The sequence below is a fragment of the Equus asinus genome, chromosome 3 (assembly GCF_041296235.1).
Source record: "Equus asinus isolate D_3611 breed Donkey chromosome 3, EquAss-T2T_v2, whole genome shotgun sequence".
Lineage (NCBI taxonomy): Eukaryota > Metazoa > Chordata > Mammalia > Perissodactyla > Equidae > Equus > Equus asinus.
The window spans coordinates 157862236-157878231 of NC_091792.1; the positions used below are offsets into that span (position 1 = coordinate 157862236).

The following is a 15996-nucleotide window of genomic DNA, read 5'->3' on the forward strand; positions in this document are numbered from 1 at the left end:
GGCTTGGCTTCCAGCAGACCTGGCGTAGCGGGCAGGCCTCTGCTGCCACAGCACTGAGTGACACCAGTCCCAGATCCCAAAGGCTCACAGCGACGAGCGTCGGTTCTTGTCCCTGGGTCTGAGTTGGCTGGGGCTCTGCCGGGACTGGCCAGACGTGGCTCCTGGCTCCTGGTGGGTTTCAGGTCTCCACCTGTCTCTTATTCTGGAACCAGGGGTTACTGGGGACATGCTGTTCCTACAATGGAGGGCAGGGGCTCCGGGGGGCAGAGGAGCCACACAAGCAGCTGTGGCATGTCTGCTTTGACCTAGAATATGTCAGAGCGAGTCACCTGCCAGCCCCAGAGTCAACAGGGTGGGAGTAAATGCCCGCTCACAGGACTGGCAGGTTTGTACAGAACCAGTGGCCCCTCTCTTTTCTCCCCAGATGCCTGCCCCTTCCTCTAGCAGACAGACCCCACCCCCACCCCCAGACTGCCCCATCCCTACTCTCAGTTCCCTCCTTTATGGCATCGTTATAATTCAGGGCACTCTGAATACCTTATTTGGAGCCTGGACAGCCTTCCTGGGGGAAAGCCTAATGTGGTGGCCTTTTTTCAAGGCCTGGAAAAGTGCAGTAGGCTCCTGGGATCACAGGATTGGAGGGCCGGGCAGTCCCTTCCTACCCCAGCTCACCGGGGACCACGGGCATGAAATTGACCAACCTGCTTCCCTGTGCTCAAACCTCAGACCTGCTCACAGGCAGGGCCTGGCACTGACCTCTGAAATGTCAACAGACCCACTGTTACGTTTGGTTCTGCCCCCTCAAGAGCCTCCTCTGTTTCCCAGCACTGTGAGAAACTGAGCTGAGCCTGGGACTGCCTTCCAGAAATTTAGAAGGCAAGAAACACCCTGGGAAGCCAATCATGGAAGGCTTCCTGGAGGAGGAGGTTTGAACAGGGGTGGGGTGTATGTCTACTTTTTAATACAACTTCAGAACAACAAAGATGATGGCAAAAGAAAAGCAAGTGCACCTCCACAATCCTCAGCCCTGGTAAAACTGTCTGCGTGTACCCACGCTGAAGGGAAGGGACAGCGCTGTCTGGGGGGCAGGAGTGGGGTGGGACAGCAAGCGGTCTCACGGGAAGGGCCAGAGGGGATGTGGCCGTTGCAATGGATGCTGTGAGAGGAGCGGGCAGGTGAGCTGCCCACGGGGCTGCGAGCTTCAGCACCCGGCTTTCCCTCTCTGACCGCAGACCGCCGAAGTGGGGGGAAACTGGGCTTCTCTGAGCAACAGAAAGCCTTGTGAGTCTGAGAATCTTACCCCGCGGCGTGTGTTTCCTTCTTGCTCTGCCCTCCTGTGTCTGACAGAGTCAGGGTGGCACAGGACACTACTCTGGATGTTTCAAGCAGAAAAAGACTCAGCGTGGGGGTTGCGTGCTCTCCATCCTGCTGGGAGGCTGGGAGAGGGGACTTCAGGCCGGGGCCCCCAGGGTCCTCCCAGAAGCCTGTGGAGCTGTCCCCCGTGGGGAGCTTCTACCTCTGCCCGTGGGGAAGGTGGGGGGCCAGGACCCTCAGTGGACTTACCAAGGTCAGGAACACACAGCTGATGTCGAGGTCCAGGCATCTGAAGTCACCACTCCTGCAGTCCACACTGCCTGGCAATGTCCACAGAGCCACGCTGGACACTGGCCTGCAGCGCCCAGCTGCTGCCTCCGCCACGACTGCCCCTTCCCTGTCTGGAATGAGAGGAGAGATGCCGGAGCAAGTCCCCGTGAGCTTGCTGGCTGGCAGAAATGGCCCAGGGTGGCAGGAAACGCCTCCACGTGGCTTTCGCCTTCCAAACCTCACACAGGTGTGCCTGTCTGACTGGTGCTCTAGCTGCAAGGGAGCCTGAGCAATGTTGATTCGGCTTTCCAGCCTCTGCAGTACGCCGGGGCACCCTGGTGAGGGACGGAAGGATGCTGGGTGCCAACCCCCACCCCCCACACTTGGCTGAGAGCCCGGTGGAGCTGCAGCACCTCCAGTGGCTGCGTAAGCCCTCCGGGCACGTGATTCTGTGGGTGCACCTCCCCTGACCTCGTCCTACTCCTCTACCTCTCTCCCCCTTGCTCTGACTTCTGATCATTTCTCCTTGTGTCAGAGTGGCCCATGTGTCCTGCGTCACTGCCTCCACTCCTTGCTAGGAGGAGGCATCCTGAGTCGATTAGCCTTCTGCCGGAGCGGCCGGCAATTTTCAGCTGTGGTAACGTGGGTGCCCCTGCAGTGTTTGTTCTGGTTTATTTGCTGGTGTTTGTCCTTTATTAGGCAGAAGTGGTCTATTTCTGTAGCAGTTGGCAGTGCACTATGAAATCCCCTCCCCAGAGAGTGGATCGGAAGGGCTCCACACAGTCCTGGGGCAGGCGTCATAGGTGCCCGCGCGTCGGCAATGATGGCGGTGATAATGCCATCCATTAATGCAAAGTTTTATTACTGGCTCCCGGAAACTAACAGCTACAGACTCACTCTTTATTCACTTATTGCCTGAGGATATGGGCAGTGCTCTCCCGATTCGCAGATGGGTAAACTGAGGCATGAAGTGGAAGAGGCTCCAGCCTGGTCACTCAGATGGCCCAGAGAAAGGACTAGAGGTGACCAGCCATCCTTCCCGGAGGGACTCCTCAACCACTGGTACATTATGCTCAGGTCTACAAGATGGGAATTCCTTCTGTAAGTGAACACTGTGTGACCTTGGGCAACTTACTTAACGTCTCTGAGCTTCAGGTCTTTCATCTGTAAAGGGGAAAATTACCCATTGCATGGTGGGGTGTGTGTGTGTGTGTGTGTGAAATGAAGTAGCGTTTAACAAGCTCTTAGCTCACTGCCTGGCTCCATGAAAGGCCACAGCTGCTGCCAGTGTCACCATTGAGGCCCTAAGGGAAATTCAGTACAGTCAGTCGCTCCAGCCACAGATCTTTACGGAGCACCTCCTATGGGCCCAGGCGCAACTCCACATTCTTAATAAGGTGGGCGAGTTCCTTGCCCTCCTGAAGCATATGTTCTAAGAGATGAGAACTTTTCCAAAATCCCCTTATTTAAATATTAAAGGTGATGATTTCTTATCACGTACCCTAGAGCAGGTGTCAGCTGATGATGGCCATCACCTGCTTTTTTGAATAAAGTTTTATCGGCACACACCCACGCCCATTTGTTTACAAGCTGTCTCTGGCTGCTTTCCTGCTCCAAAGGCAGAGATGAGTAGTTTCAGCAGAGACCGCATGGCCCACAAAGCTGAAAACATTTACTAGCTGGCCTTTTCCAGAAAAGTTTGCCAGCCCTGCCCTGGAGTCAAATTTGTTCATGCATTCAGCATGCCCAGCAGCGGTGGGTCCCAGGCTAGGCGTGGTGACAGAGAGGTGACAGGTAGGCTGTGCCCATGAGCAGCTCGTGCTTTGCAGAGAAGCAGGAAATAAAATTCCCAAGACGTGGAGGAAACAAAGCGAATGGCTGTGAGCTTCAGAGGGCGTGAGCCCTTCTCTCAGCGGGTGCAGGGCTGTGGGTCAGGAAAAGCTCCCAGAGACGCAGGTAGCCGAGCTGGGCCTGCACCGGGAGGACGTCAGAGGGAGAGGCAGTGGAAGCTGGGCTTCTATTATGGGCTGAATTGTGTCCCCCTAAATCCATAGGTTGAAGTCCCAACCCCCAGCACCGCAGAATGTGACCATATTTAGAGACGGCCTTTAAAGAGACAATTTAAGGTAAAATGAGGTCATTTGGGTGGGCCCTGACCCAGTCTGGCTGGCGTCCTTGTAAGAGGAGGCAATAAAGACACAGACATACAGAGGGATGACCAGGTGAGGACACAGATAGAAGAGGGAGTCAACTTAAAAAGCAAATTTGCCAATTTTTATCCTCAAAATGAGTCTATTCAGGACTAGCCAAAAGAATTCCAATCGGGATGTGCATGCTCTGGGGAAATCCACAGAACAAGGAGGGAGCTGCTTTACGAAGAAAAGGGGAGAGGGAGGGAAGTCCACTGGGGGAAGAGTAGCAGGTCCGGGCCACAACCGCTTCTCATTGGCTGAGCTGCGATGTTTCTCATTGGCTGAGCTGCAGCATTTCTCATTGGCTGAGCTGCAGCATTTCTCATTGGCTGAGCTGTGACGTTTCTCATTGGCTGAGCTGAGGCGTTTCTCATTGGCTGAGCTGTGACGTTTCTCATTGGCTGAACTGCAGCATTTCTCATTGGCTGAGCAGTGGCATTTCTCATTGGCTGAGCTGTGACGTTTCTCGTTGGCTGAGCTGTGGCGTTTCTCATTGGCTGAACTGCAGCATTTCTCATTGGCTGAGCAGTGGCATTTCTCATTGGCTGAGCTGTGACGTTTCTCATTGGCTGAGCTGAGGCGTTTCTCATTGGCTGAGCTGTGGCGTTTCTCATTGGCTGAGCTGTTGCCGGGTGGGGAGAGAAATCTTCCTTCATAGTAAAGTGGTTGTACTTCCCGTGGGGATGCGGCTCCATCTCCTCCTGGCTGTTGTTCCTGAGGATGTGTGATGGGGTGAGTGCTCCCCCTGCAGCCCTCCCAACTCCAGTTTTGTGAAGGTTTCTTATTAATTTCCATGATGGCTGTCTGCAGGCCGAGGGGAGAGGCCTCAAAAGGAAGCAGCCCTGCCCACACCTTGGTCTCGGACGTCCGGCCTCCAGGGCTGGGAGGAAATAAGTCTGTGCTGTTTAAGCCCCATCCGTGGCACTTTGTTGTGACCGCCCTGGCTGACTAACACACTGTCCCATCAGAGAGAACAGCCGGAAGGGAAGCCCGGGGTGGGGCGGGGAATGCGTGCACCCTGGGGGATGGGAGCTTCCTCTCTGCAGAGCGTGTGGCTTACACCACTCCAGAGGGAGGGCTGGTGCAGAAGGACCCAGGGCAACCACTCCACGCCTTGAATGTCAGGCTGGGGGACTTGAACTCTCGCCTGCAGAGATGTAGACTTGTGTAGCCAGGCTGCCCGGAAAGACAGGAGCTGGCCAGGTCGCGGGGGAGAGGAGGAGGGCTGTTCCAGGCAGAGGGAACAGCATGTGCAAAGGCCCAGAGGCAAGAGAGAGAGAGGAAAAAGTGGGTTCAGAAAACAGCAAACAGTTGAGTATGGCTAGAGCCTGGGACGTGAGGGAGCTGGAGAAGGGGCACCCGTTCTATGTGGATGGGGCTTGGGGAGCCCTGGAGGGGTTCAGCTGGGCAGGGGCCTGGCGCCGGGTGGAAGACGGGCTGAGGGAGATGCAGACTCCGCCTCCTTGAGTAAGGAAATGTAGCAGTTGTGGGTGTTTCTCGTACAGGGGAGAGCACGGAGAGTGGCTTAGCAAAGAAAACTCTCACGGTGGTTTAAGGAAAAGGGACACTGATTTCACTGTTATCACCAGGGTCACAAAGTATCGAGTCAGACAACCATTCAGAATGACTTTCCTTCTAGAGGCTGCGGTGAGCCTGACAGGCGGGAACAGCCGTCCTGAAGGGGGGTACCTTCCCACAAGGCCCGAGGTCAGGAGACAATGTCTGCACGGGGGCTGCTGAGCAGGGCTTCTCAGGTCCGCTCCTGCAGGGCCGAGCGCTCGGATGCTGTTCGCTGGCAACAGGGAAAGGAGGTTCTGACACTGCGAGTTACACCATGGAAGGGGGCGGGACCGACAGGAGCGCCAGCCCGCGGCGTCACCCTTCGCATCCTCAGTCTCCCTCTTCCCCGTGCTCCCTGAGGCAGCACTCCATCTAGGATGACAGCCAGAGTGACGTTCGGCCTGGGGACTTCAGATCTCCCCTTCCAGCTGGCTCCCTGCGGTGTGAAGCCTGCAGGAAAGAGCCCCTGGTGGGTGTTGTCTGAGCCTCTGGCTCCGGAAGGACTCAGCAGGGTTTTCAGGCTTCTAACATTGCGACAGCATCTTGTAAGCTGCCTCATCTCTAGATTCCCTGAGACGGCCCAGCCTGTGTGGCGGGATCCATAGGAAGTGTGGGTCATGGGTGCCTGGCGGCCTGCCCTTCCCTCAGGGATACAGTGCCGACCGTCCCCATCAGCCCCACCCACTGAGGGGGGAAGCTGGCAAAAAACCCTCGAAAGAACACAGATGAAAGTGAAAGGTGAACTGGGGACATCCATCATAGGATCTATAGAATTGCCCGCCTCCACATCCAAGTCTGTGTTTACTCACCACCTGAGAGTCAGGAATGAATGAAATGTCTGGAATGCAGCTGAGCACAGAGCCAAACTCACATGTGATCCAGTTGACCCCCCGAGCTTCTGACAGAGCGTCATCCCATTTTACAGCTGGGGAGAAGTGAGGCTCGCTGCAGAGAGAGCAGGGGTTTGAGCCCAGGTCAGCTGACCGCACAGTTGCAAGACGTGGTCCTGGGTGTCCTGGTCTTGCTGTTGGGGGAGTGCCCGGCCATCTGGAGAGGGGCCGAGGCCGGACAACCTCAGCAGGGCCCCGGTCCACATCTCATTCGCCTCCCCCAAACAGGGCAGACAGGGGACCACCTGTGAGCGAAGCTATCAGCGCCTGCTTAAAACTCTTCCCTGAGCCCCCACCCCTGAGAAAGGAAGTCACATGTGTGCCCGTCCTCCAGTGTCCGGCAGTGACAGTGGCCTTCACATTGCCTGAGGCCCGGGCCGGGAGCCAGACCTGCTGTTGGCTGAGCACCCCCCACCTCTGGCTTTGGGGCTGTGCGCAGGCGCTACCTCCCCTTGGATGGCCTCTGCCTTGTCTGCCTGCAGACGTCCCCATGACCCTCAGAATGGTCTGATGCCAGGCCACAGTCGGAGTGCAGTGAGGGAACAGGAGCCCTCCAGAGATCTCATGGGGCCTGTGACCTGGGGAATCGCTCACAACAGCACTTGGTAGGGCTGAGGCCAGGGGGCAGCTTTACTGGGGAGCAGAGCAGTGGTGGCAGACACCACCGCGACCCCAGGCCGGAAGGGAGAGAGACGGTGGCCTCTGAGAACCCCGTGCCTGAGCTGAGAAACTGCTCTGGGAGCTAAATTCCCAGAGCAGGACCCTGGGGTCCCTCCCTCGTGGCCTCTGTGGACATGGCTAACGGGCTCCCGAAGGTGGGGTGGGGGAGGCCTTCTTCCCTCCTCTGCTTCCAGTCTCTGTGTGTTCTTCAGGGCGGCCGCCAGGCGCTGCTGGAGGCGGGATGTGCTTCCCAGCTCCCCACTCACCCTTGGGCCCCGGGGTAGACTGGAGGGTCCAGGGGAGCGAGTGAGAGTGTGTGTTTGAACATATGTGGGTTGCGAGTGTCTGTGTCTGGATGTGTCTCTGTGTATGTGTGATGCCTATGTGTGAGTGTGTTCACATGTGTGTGCATATGTCTGTGTAAGCATGTGCGTGCAGATCTGTCTGTGTCTGGGGGTGCATATGCTTGTGTTTCTCTGTGCGTGTGTGTGCATACACATGTGTCTGTGTGTAAGTGTGTACGCACATGCAGGTCTGTGTGTGTCTGTCTCCTGTGTGCATGGGTGTACACATCTCTGCCCCCGTGTGTGCATGTCTCATGTACGTGCATGCATTGTATGAGTGTGTGCATATGTGTATCTGTGTGTGTATTGTACGTGTGTGTGTGTGTGTGTGTGTAGCTTCCTCTGGCTTCCCAGGCCCGAGGCACGGGTCCACCCCACTCTCTCAGTGTGCAAGGATGTCCGTCCTCACGCGCAGCTCCTTGCTCTCCATCTGTCGTTCCTCCTCTCCGACTGGGAGCCCTGCAGACACAGGCCAGGCAGGCTTCTGGGGATAGCCCAGAAGCTCAGCAAGGTCCGGGGAGGCACAGCCACCCCACAGGCCCTCAGGCCTCTGCTCCTACTGGCCAAGACTCTCCCGTGTCCAGTGACACTTGGAGTCCAGCCTTGTCTCGGCCTCCGGGGCATGATGGCTGCCCAAGGAGGCGGGTCTGGGAACGCATCAGGCTGTCACACACAGCGTGCCAGCTGTGCACATCCTGCTGGCTCCCTGAGCCTCGGTTTCCCATGGGAGAAAGGAGGTCCTGAGTCCCACCCAGTGCAGGGGGCTGGTGCAGCGTGGGGGAGCTGTGACATGGCTGCCCCTCCCACCGCCCTACCTGCGATCCCCAGGGGGCTGCCTTCCCTCCTCCCCCTCACCCCTGGCGGCTCTCGTGTCCCTCAGGCCTGTCTTGTCCCCTGAGGGGGGTTGGGACCCTCTCACAGCGGCAGAGGTGGAGGAGCAGCCTTAGCTCCTGCCTTGTGGGTCACCACGACTCCACTTGGTGTTACCAAACCCGCTCTGTTTGCTCAAGGACCATCCCCACAGGGCCTCCTAGGTGGAGCCTCCCCAGGCCTCCTCCCCGCGCCTGTGCAGCTCCCTGAACGGGCCTCTCCTGAAGCCCCTGCCTCCTCCCGAGAGCCTGCTGCCCTTGGCTCCACCCAGGCCCGGCCTCCTCAGGGCCTCCCCGCCTGCCCGCAGCCCGGCCTCGTCCTCCCCAGCACCCGTCTCATCCGGCCCGCCTGGCAGCCTCAGGAGGGCTGACTGTGAACTCTGCGGGGTCCAGGGCAGAATGAGAAATGTTCAGACACCAGTACACACCCCTTCCCTTCCTCAGCCATTCCTCTCAACCTACCGGGCTGTTTATTGACTTCCTGCTCCCTGGCGCAGGGGGACACAGGCAGGGCGAGTGCAGGCCCCCAGGCACCCGGGGGCTCAGTGCACGGGGCACTCAACCCTGACCCTCCCGGCCCAGGCCCCCCTGGGGGTGGAGGACGGTGGCCACCGCAGGGTGGAGACGGGCACGGGTCATGGAACCACTTAGAGTCTGTCCTGGGAGGTGGCCAGAGGGAGGACCGCACGAGGGCCCAGGCTCCGAGCCCCAGTGAGCTTACGCTCCATCGGCTCCACTTACAGAACTCGAATTCAAAGGTGAAGTTATTAGGAAGTCCGAGTCGGCTCCGGGCCACAGACGGGTAAACCCTGGGCTCAGGGCCTGTGTGAGTGCAGGCCCCGTGCCGCTGCAGTGGTCACAGACCCACAAGGCCACCTGGTGTTCGGCCCCCAACCAGCCTACACAGAGGGGACCCTGCTGGTTCCTGCACTCACCCTCTTGCACATTTCCAGCCCTTTGCAGACTCCTCCTCTGGGAAGCCTCCCTGGATTTCTCCCTGGAGAACCTTATCTCTCAGCTCCTACCACCTGCCCTGGGGTCAGGAAGGACTCTTGATGGAGCCCCCACACCTGGCCTTCAGCCTCTTGGGGGTCGGTGCTCCCATGGGGCGCAGGGCCTGCCACCAGCAGGCCCTCTGCCAGGGCTGGACAAGACCGACTTCCCCTGGGCATCCGTCATGGAGGAGAGATCGCCGTCTCTGGGAAAAGGCCTGTTCCACATGTCATGAGCAAACTTTCGTTTCTCTTCTTTCTGCCCTGAAGCTCTATGTGACCTCTGACCTGGGGAAGAAGTGGACGCTTCTGCAGGAGCGAGTGACCAAAGACCACGTGTTCTGGTGAGAGCACCCCTGGGGGCCTCAAGCCCCCCACTGCTCAGGGCTCCCCACTTCTCCTGCTCTGGCCCCTGCCCTGCCCCTCCGCACCCAGGGGGCCTCCAGGGGTCCTTTCTACTCTGCTGGGGCAATGCAGGAAATGGTTAGGAGTCCAGGCCATGCACGCACACGTGAACCAGCTGTGCAGCTTCGCACACTCGATAGTCCCTCTCTGAGCCTCCGTCTCCTCCAGGATAGGAAAAAGTGCTAAAGTACACAAAGCCGGCACAGTGCCCCGCACTCTGCCACTCTCTTTTCTCCTCCTCACTGCCCCTCCCTGACCTCCTGCCCCTGCCCCTCCCTGCCCTCCTGCCCCTGCCTCTCCCTGCCCTCCTGCCCCTTCCCCAGGTCCTGACCTGGCCCCTGACTGCCCTCCCTGTGGTGCAGCCTCCTCTGCCCCACAGCTTCCGAGGCCCCTGCCCACCTCGGCCCTGCTCTCCGCCCCATTTGACGCCTGGGCCCCTCTCCTGCGGCCAGCGGGTCACCCTGCTCGGCCCCTGTTGGGTGCCAGTGAGAGGAGAAAGCTTGGGAACATGCCCCTGACATGCCATGCAGGGGGAGGAGGGAGCTGCAGAGGCTCCGCACAGGCAGAGGGCAAGCTGGGGACCCGTGTGGAGGCCGCACGTGCTGGCTCCTCTCTCCGTTCACTTGGGAGCCACTCAGCAACTCCCTCCAGCAACATCCTAGTCTCACTGCACCGCCAAGGAAACTGGTGCTCAAGAAAAGCTTGTGGGATGAGCCAGTGAGACCCACGGAGGAGGATAAGGACCCGGCCCAGGGCGGAAGGCCGGGCGGCAGAGGAGCTGGAAGGCGAGAGCTGACTCGGAGCCCACCCCAGCCCACCGGCCTCGCCGAGACCCAGCCTTCTGCTTAAACTGCCTTTGGAGCTGCGTGCAGCCACACACGTGTCCTTTCCACCACATTGCTCTGTCGTGTGTGCACACGCACATGCACACATGCATTCATATCCTTTCCCTTCCTTCTCTCATTTGCACAACTAACTATGGCACAGGCCTCCTCGTCTGCCACAGTCCTGTCTCTCTGGTGGGGGAGCACCGTGGAAATAGCGCCCTATCCCTCTCTGGCCCCGTGTGCGCTCCTGCTAATCCCGCAGGAGCCAGCTTCCTGCCTTATCCCCAAGGCTGAAGGGAAGCTGTGTCTCGGCTGAAATATCTGCTCCTGGTCAGCTGCTTTTCACTGGTGGGAGAGTGACAGCTCTCTCTCCACATGGCCACCCCTGGGAGGGCCAGGTTCCTTCCTCAGAAACTGGAGCCCCGCCATCAATCACTGGCCTTGTCATTGATGTCAACTGCTGTCCCCAAGGGCTCACAGGAGGTGGGGAGGGGGCAGGAAGGGGGGACTTCCGAGCCGCCACGGTGGCCTGCGGAATTGGCAGAGTGGCCGAGCTGCTGTGGGGCGTCCAGTCCCTGGCCAGGCTCGCAGGAGACCCTCCGGCCAGAGAGAAGCCAGCCCGTAGATGCTGGAAGGTAGTTGGTACGAATTCGAACATGCTGTTATCCTGGGCAAACCACATTGTTTCTTCCCCTGAGTTTCTCAGATGGCTCCGAGTTGTCGTGGCTGCGGATAGTCATGCCGGACGCTTGGCCCCTGGGGCCGGAACTTCTCCTGGAGTGTGGTGACAGTGTGGCGATGGGGCCCCCTTGTAAGCAGTGAATAATGCTGTCTTGACAGCATCTCCAAGGTGCTCTTTGTTCTTCAACTGACAGTGGGAATTGTCAAAGCTCCGTGTTCTGTCTGAAGCTCGGCTGTTTATGTTTTGAGAAGCTGTACAACGAGTGAGCCCACTGGGGTGGCCTTGCGGGCATGGCCACTCAGGGGGACGTCCTGTGCTCTGTCCGGGCCCACAGTGAGCTCTTCACTTCACCCTCCCATTAGTCTCACAGTGGCCCCAGGACAAAATCTACTAAGGGCTGCCCAGTGGCTGCCATGTTGTGCGTGCTGACCGTCACCAGGCTCCAGGCTGAGAGTGTGAACGCGTCCTCTTGTGGAGTTCACACAACACAACCTGAGAGTCTTCTCCTCAGGTTACAGAGGGGAAACTGAGGCTCAGAGAGGTGAAGGCACTGTCCTAGGTCAGGCTGCTGGTAAGAAGGGCCGTGGCGTCCTCTGCTCAGGGCGGGTGGCCATGCTGTGGACCACTCTGCTGGGCAGTCCAGCTGCCTGCATGTCCCCAGGCGTTGCCGTGTCTGCCTCTCCGCTCAGCCCTGCATTGGCCCCCGGAAAGCCTCGGCCTCCTGCTCCGTCAGCACGGATGCCTGCCCTGGTGGGTGGACGGCGGCAGGGCCTCTGGACTGTCCCACTGCAGGCTTGGTCGGGTGCCTCCAAGGACTTATCAGAACCATCTGCACCGGAGCCTCCCTTAGCATCCAGTGGGAGGACGAATCAGCTCCCTGTGGCCCCAATGCACTGCCCTCTCCAGAGATGGGCTCGCCCGCAGGTTGTTTCATGTGACTGCTGTTCCTGAACAGTGCTCTGGAGCCAGGCCCGGGACCTTCCCCAAATGCCCCATCTGGGGACCTTGACAGACAAGAAGGCACAGGGGTCAATGCTTGCGGTTTCCTGCAGGGGGCCAGGCTGCAAATGCAGAGTCTCTCGTGGTTTTCAAAACCCACGGCCAGTGGTTTCTGGGGCAGGGACCTCGGGCCCACTGTGCTCCCATGCCTAGTGAGGACCTGGCACAGCCATGCCAGGAAAGGAGGGTGGGAGACCCTTGGATGGGAGAGTGAGGGATGGGAGGGGGGCATGGATGAACCTATGGAAAGAGCAAATGGATGGATGAGTGGGTGAAGGAGTGAGGGAGTGAAGGAGTGAAGGAGTGCATGAATGAATTAGTGAGTGAGGGCATGAGGGAGGGAATGAGTGAATGAATGAGTGTGAATGAATTAATGAATGAGTGAGTGAATGAATGAATTGGCGAATAAGGGTGTGACTGAATGAGTGTTGGATGAGTGAATGAATGAATGAAGGCATGAATTAATGAGTGAATGAGAGAATGACCGAAGGCATGAATGAGGGAGTGCATGAATGAGTGAATGAATGAATTAGTGTGAGAGTGAATGAAGGTACGAATGAATTAGTGAAGGAGTGAGTAAATGAATGAATTAGTAAGTGAGTGAGTGAGCAGTGCACAGGCGGTGTCGTTTCCCCACTCTACAGATGATGGATTGTCAGACTGAAATCCCATCTGCCCTGCTGAGGACCCGCCAGTGCTCCTGGAAAGGGAACAATGTCCGTCTTTATTCAGAAAAGAGAGGAAAGTGTCAGGCAGGAGCGCTCCTTCCACGGAGCTCACAAACGGCCTATTCACAGAGCCTGAATCCACCTTCACCTTGAAATCCAGCCTCCCCGCCTGGGTTGGAGAGGCTGACACGGGTGCCCACGATTTGAAACGTCAGTGGGCTGCGGGGGCTCCAACCTGCTCCCAGCACAGAGCACCCGCAGGGGCCGCGGTTCTCAGACCCGCTGTGGATCGCCCCCGTCCACCTGGGGACACAGGGGTCACCTGGTCCTTGGCGGGGTGAAGCAGGCCGAGCCCTCCGGGAGGCGGGTCGAGAAGTGAAAGGGGCTGAGTCCGGGCTGGGGCTGTCGGTGATGGGGGAGGGGCCAGCAGAGACCCAGCGCTCTGCCGGGATGTCTGGAAGGGGCCGTGAGGCCGCCCTGCAGGGAGGACAGCACGCCTGTCCTGGGCGCAGAGTGACCGTGGGAAGTGACCTTCATGTCCTGACCCTTGGTTTGCTCTTGGGCAAAGTAAATATGCTGCATCAGGTCAGCGTCCCTGGGGGGCGGTTACGTGGGTGGGTTTGTAACAGTCGTATGGCTTGAAGGTAGATTATAGCAAAGCTCACCAGCTCGTCGGACCCCGACGTCCCATGTGTTCTTGCTTAAGAGGAGGGTGAAGATGGAAGGTTTCTGAGGGAGTCCGTGTGGGTAGATGACCGTCCAGGTGACAGATAGGTACAGTGAATCTGGAAGACCCTGGACCAGGTCATGTCTGAGGTTCCTCCCTGGGGGACACAGCCCACGGAGCTGGACCCTGGAACGCGTCTTTGCTCACCCTCCTCTGGCCCCGTCCAATGCCCCATCAGCAGCCACGGTCCCCTCTGTGCTCCAGGTGCTGCCGGAGCCCATGAGCGACACCATCGTTCTAACCCCTACAGGGAGGCAGTGCACCGCGAGATGGGGGTCGCGGCCGGTAAAGGAGAGGGCTCCTGTGTGAACCCTGGCTCTGCGGCTGACAGCTGGGCACCATCACCCTTGGGGGAGCTGTCCTGCCCCTCCAAGCCTCAGTTTCCTAATTTGCAAAATTGCGGTGATGTTCCCAGGCCTGTCCCTGCCTCCTAAGGTTGTTTCGATCATCAAACAAAAAACCACACAAGGGGTGTGAAGTCTTTCGTGGACAATACTATAAACAGAAGAATGCCAAGATGGCCCGGGCCCTGCAAGGCGGAAGCAGGGGCTCCGGCTTCTCCCTTGTCCTCTGACCCCCAGGACAAGGGTGACCTCACACCCAGGAAGCTGCGTGGCTACGTGGGGTGTGGGGATTGACACAGGCGCCGTGAGGGGCTGCGGCCCTCCCTTCCTGACGCCAACCTCAGCCCTTCTTTTGCAGGGCTGTGTCTGGGGTGGATGCCGACCCTGACTTGGTCCACATGGAAGCCCAGGACCTTGGAGGAGGTAAGCCGGGAGGGATCCGTGCACCAGGTGTCCCCGAGCGTCCTCACCCGTAGCCAGGCTCACGTGGCCACGTTCACTCCCGCGTCCTCGGTGGCTGGCCCTGCACAGCTGACCTTGCTGTGTTATGATGTGGCATAGTTTTAAGTGGGCTTGTTTTCCAGCTGGGGCTAAATTGAAGTCAAGGTGCTCCGCTCCAGCGGAAAGTCTGTTAAGAGGGCGATTTGTTCTGGCCCCTGAGCACTGAGTGTTTTCCCCTCACTCAGCTCCCCCGCCAGCACTGGCTGAGTGCTGAGCGGGGCAGGGGCCTCTGATGACCTCCCCTCCAGTGGGCAGGGCCCTGGCCACCTCAACCCAGCCGGCTTCATGCCAGAGCAAGCCCAGGTGCCTTGCATGCTACGAGAAAGGCTCTCTGTGCTCCGGAGGGAAGAATATTGGCTGAAGAACATGGAATGTTCTGGAACTATGGCATGTTCTAGAACCATGGGATTTTGTAGAACATCGGAGCTGAGAGGACCCATAGATTGTGCCTTCATTTAACAAACACTTGCTGAGTCTCCTGTGGGCCAGGCCGAGTGCTGACCCTGCTGGGGACGCAGAGCTGAACAAGACACAGCCCTGCCCCTCGCGTGGTGAGGACAGCACAGACGCAGTCGACCGCAGCAGGAGCCATGGGACCTGGTGCAGCAGGGAGGGAGGAGAGTGGCCGGGCGCCTCCTGCGTGCCCATCACGGTCCTGACTGCACGCCCCTGCAGACGCCGGGGTCATGGCCTCCTCCTGCTGGTCTCTCTTCCAGGGAAGACCTGGGCAGACTCTCGTTTAACAAATAGAGGGAGCTGACAGGTACAGAGCAGGGGCGTTCCCTGCATGGGACACACTGTGTGACAGACAGTTCAGTGCCAGGCAACAGAGAGTCCCGGCTGAGAACAGGAGCGCTGGCGTCAGCTCCCAGCCAGCGTGTGCCAGGGTGACCCTGGGCAGGTCCCCTCACCTCCATGCACCTCGGCCTTTCCGTCTGTGAAATGGGTCAGCACACACGAGTGCTCAGCATGGGCACGTCACAGGTGAGCTCGTGGTGGACGGAGCTGCTTCAGGCTCCCTTTACTGTTTCCAAGCCCTCAGCTCTGTCCTGGACCCACCATCCTGTGGGGAGATGGGGCAGGCGCTATTGTCACTAACCAGAACAAAGCTCAGAGTGGCCCCCGGGTTGCCCTCAGGGTCACAGGCCAGTACAGACCCCTGCTGCCACCTTCGTCCATGCACAAATCCAGAAACATCCAGGCCTCACATGGGGCACACAGGGAACTCCCAGCGGGCTCAGCGGAGCAGCTGCAGGGCGCTCGTGTCTCGTGATTCCCTTCCTCCAGCTGGGCCTGCGTTCCTGTCCTTGGCCCACGCACCCTGCCCACAGCCTCCTTTGGGCTCCACGGCATCCAGCTGCCCTGTCACAGCTTGGCACACTCCCCTGGGCTCGGAGCTCCTTGAGGACAGGGCACGGTCTGACTGATTCACCTCTGTGTCCCCCACAGAGCTGCCAGTGAATCAGCACATGGTCAGATGCCAGTCACCCAGGGCGGGTGCTGGGCCACCATGAGGGAGCGAGTGAGTGAATGAGTGAGTGAGTGAGTGAATGAGTGGGTGAGTGAGTGAGTGAATGAATGAGTGAGTGGATGAGTGAGTGAGTGAGTGAATGGATGAATGAGCGAGTGAATGAATGCGTACAGCAGGAAATCCCGTGGGGGCACAGAAGGGGGACACAACCAGGCGCTGTAGAGGGGACGTGGACGTGGCAGAGGAGGGGTGGGCCGTGGGCTGTGGCTGCTGTGCGGCTG

At 58.9% G+C, this 15996-nt stretch overlaps 1 protein-coding gene across 2 annotated transcripts in view; it reads left to right on the forward strand.

Moving 5' to 3' along the window:
• SORCS2 (sortilin related VPS10 domain containing receptor 2) overlaps positions 1–15996 on the forward strand; it is a 488954-nt gene that overhangs the window by 403256 nt on the left and 69702 nt on the right. For both annotated transcript variants that reach the window (XM_014855228.3, XM_070506280.1), the window contains exons 5-6: positions 9362–9435; positions 14102–14166. In XM_014855228.3, coding sequence (XP_014710714.3) covers positions 9362–9435; positions 14102–14166 — 139 coding nt within the window. The remainder of the gene's footprint in view (positions 1–9361; positions 9436–14101; positions 14167–15996) is intronic.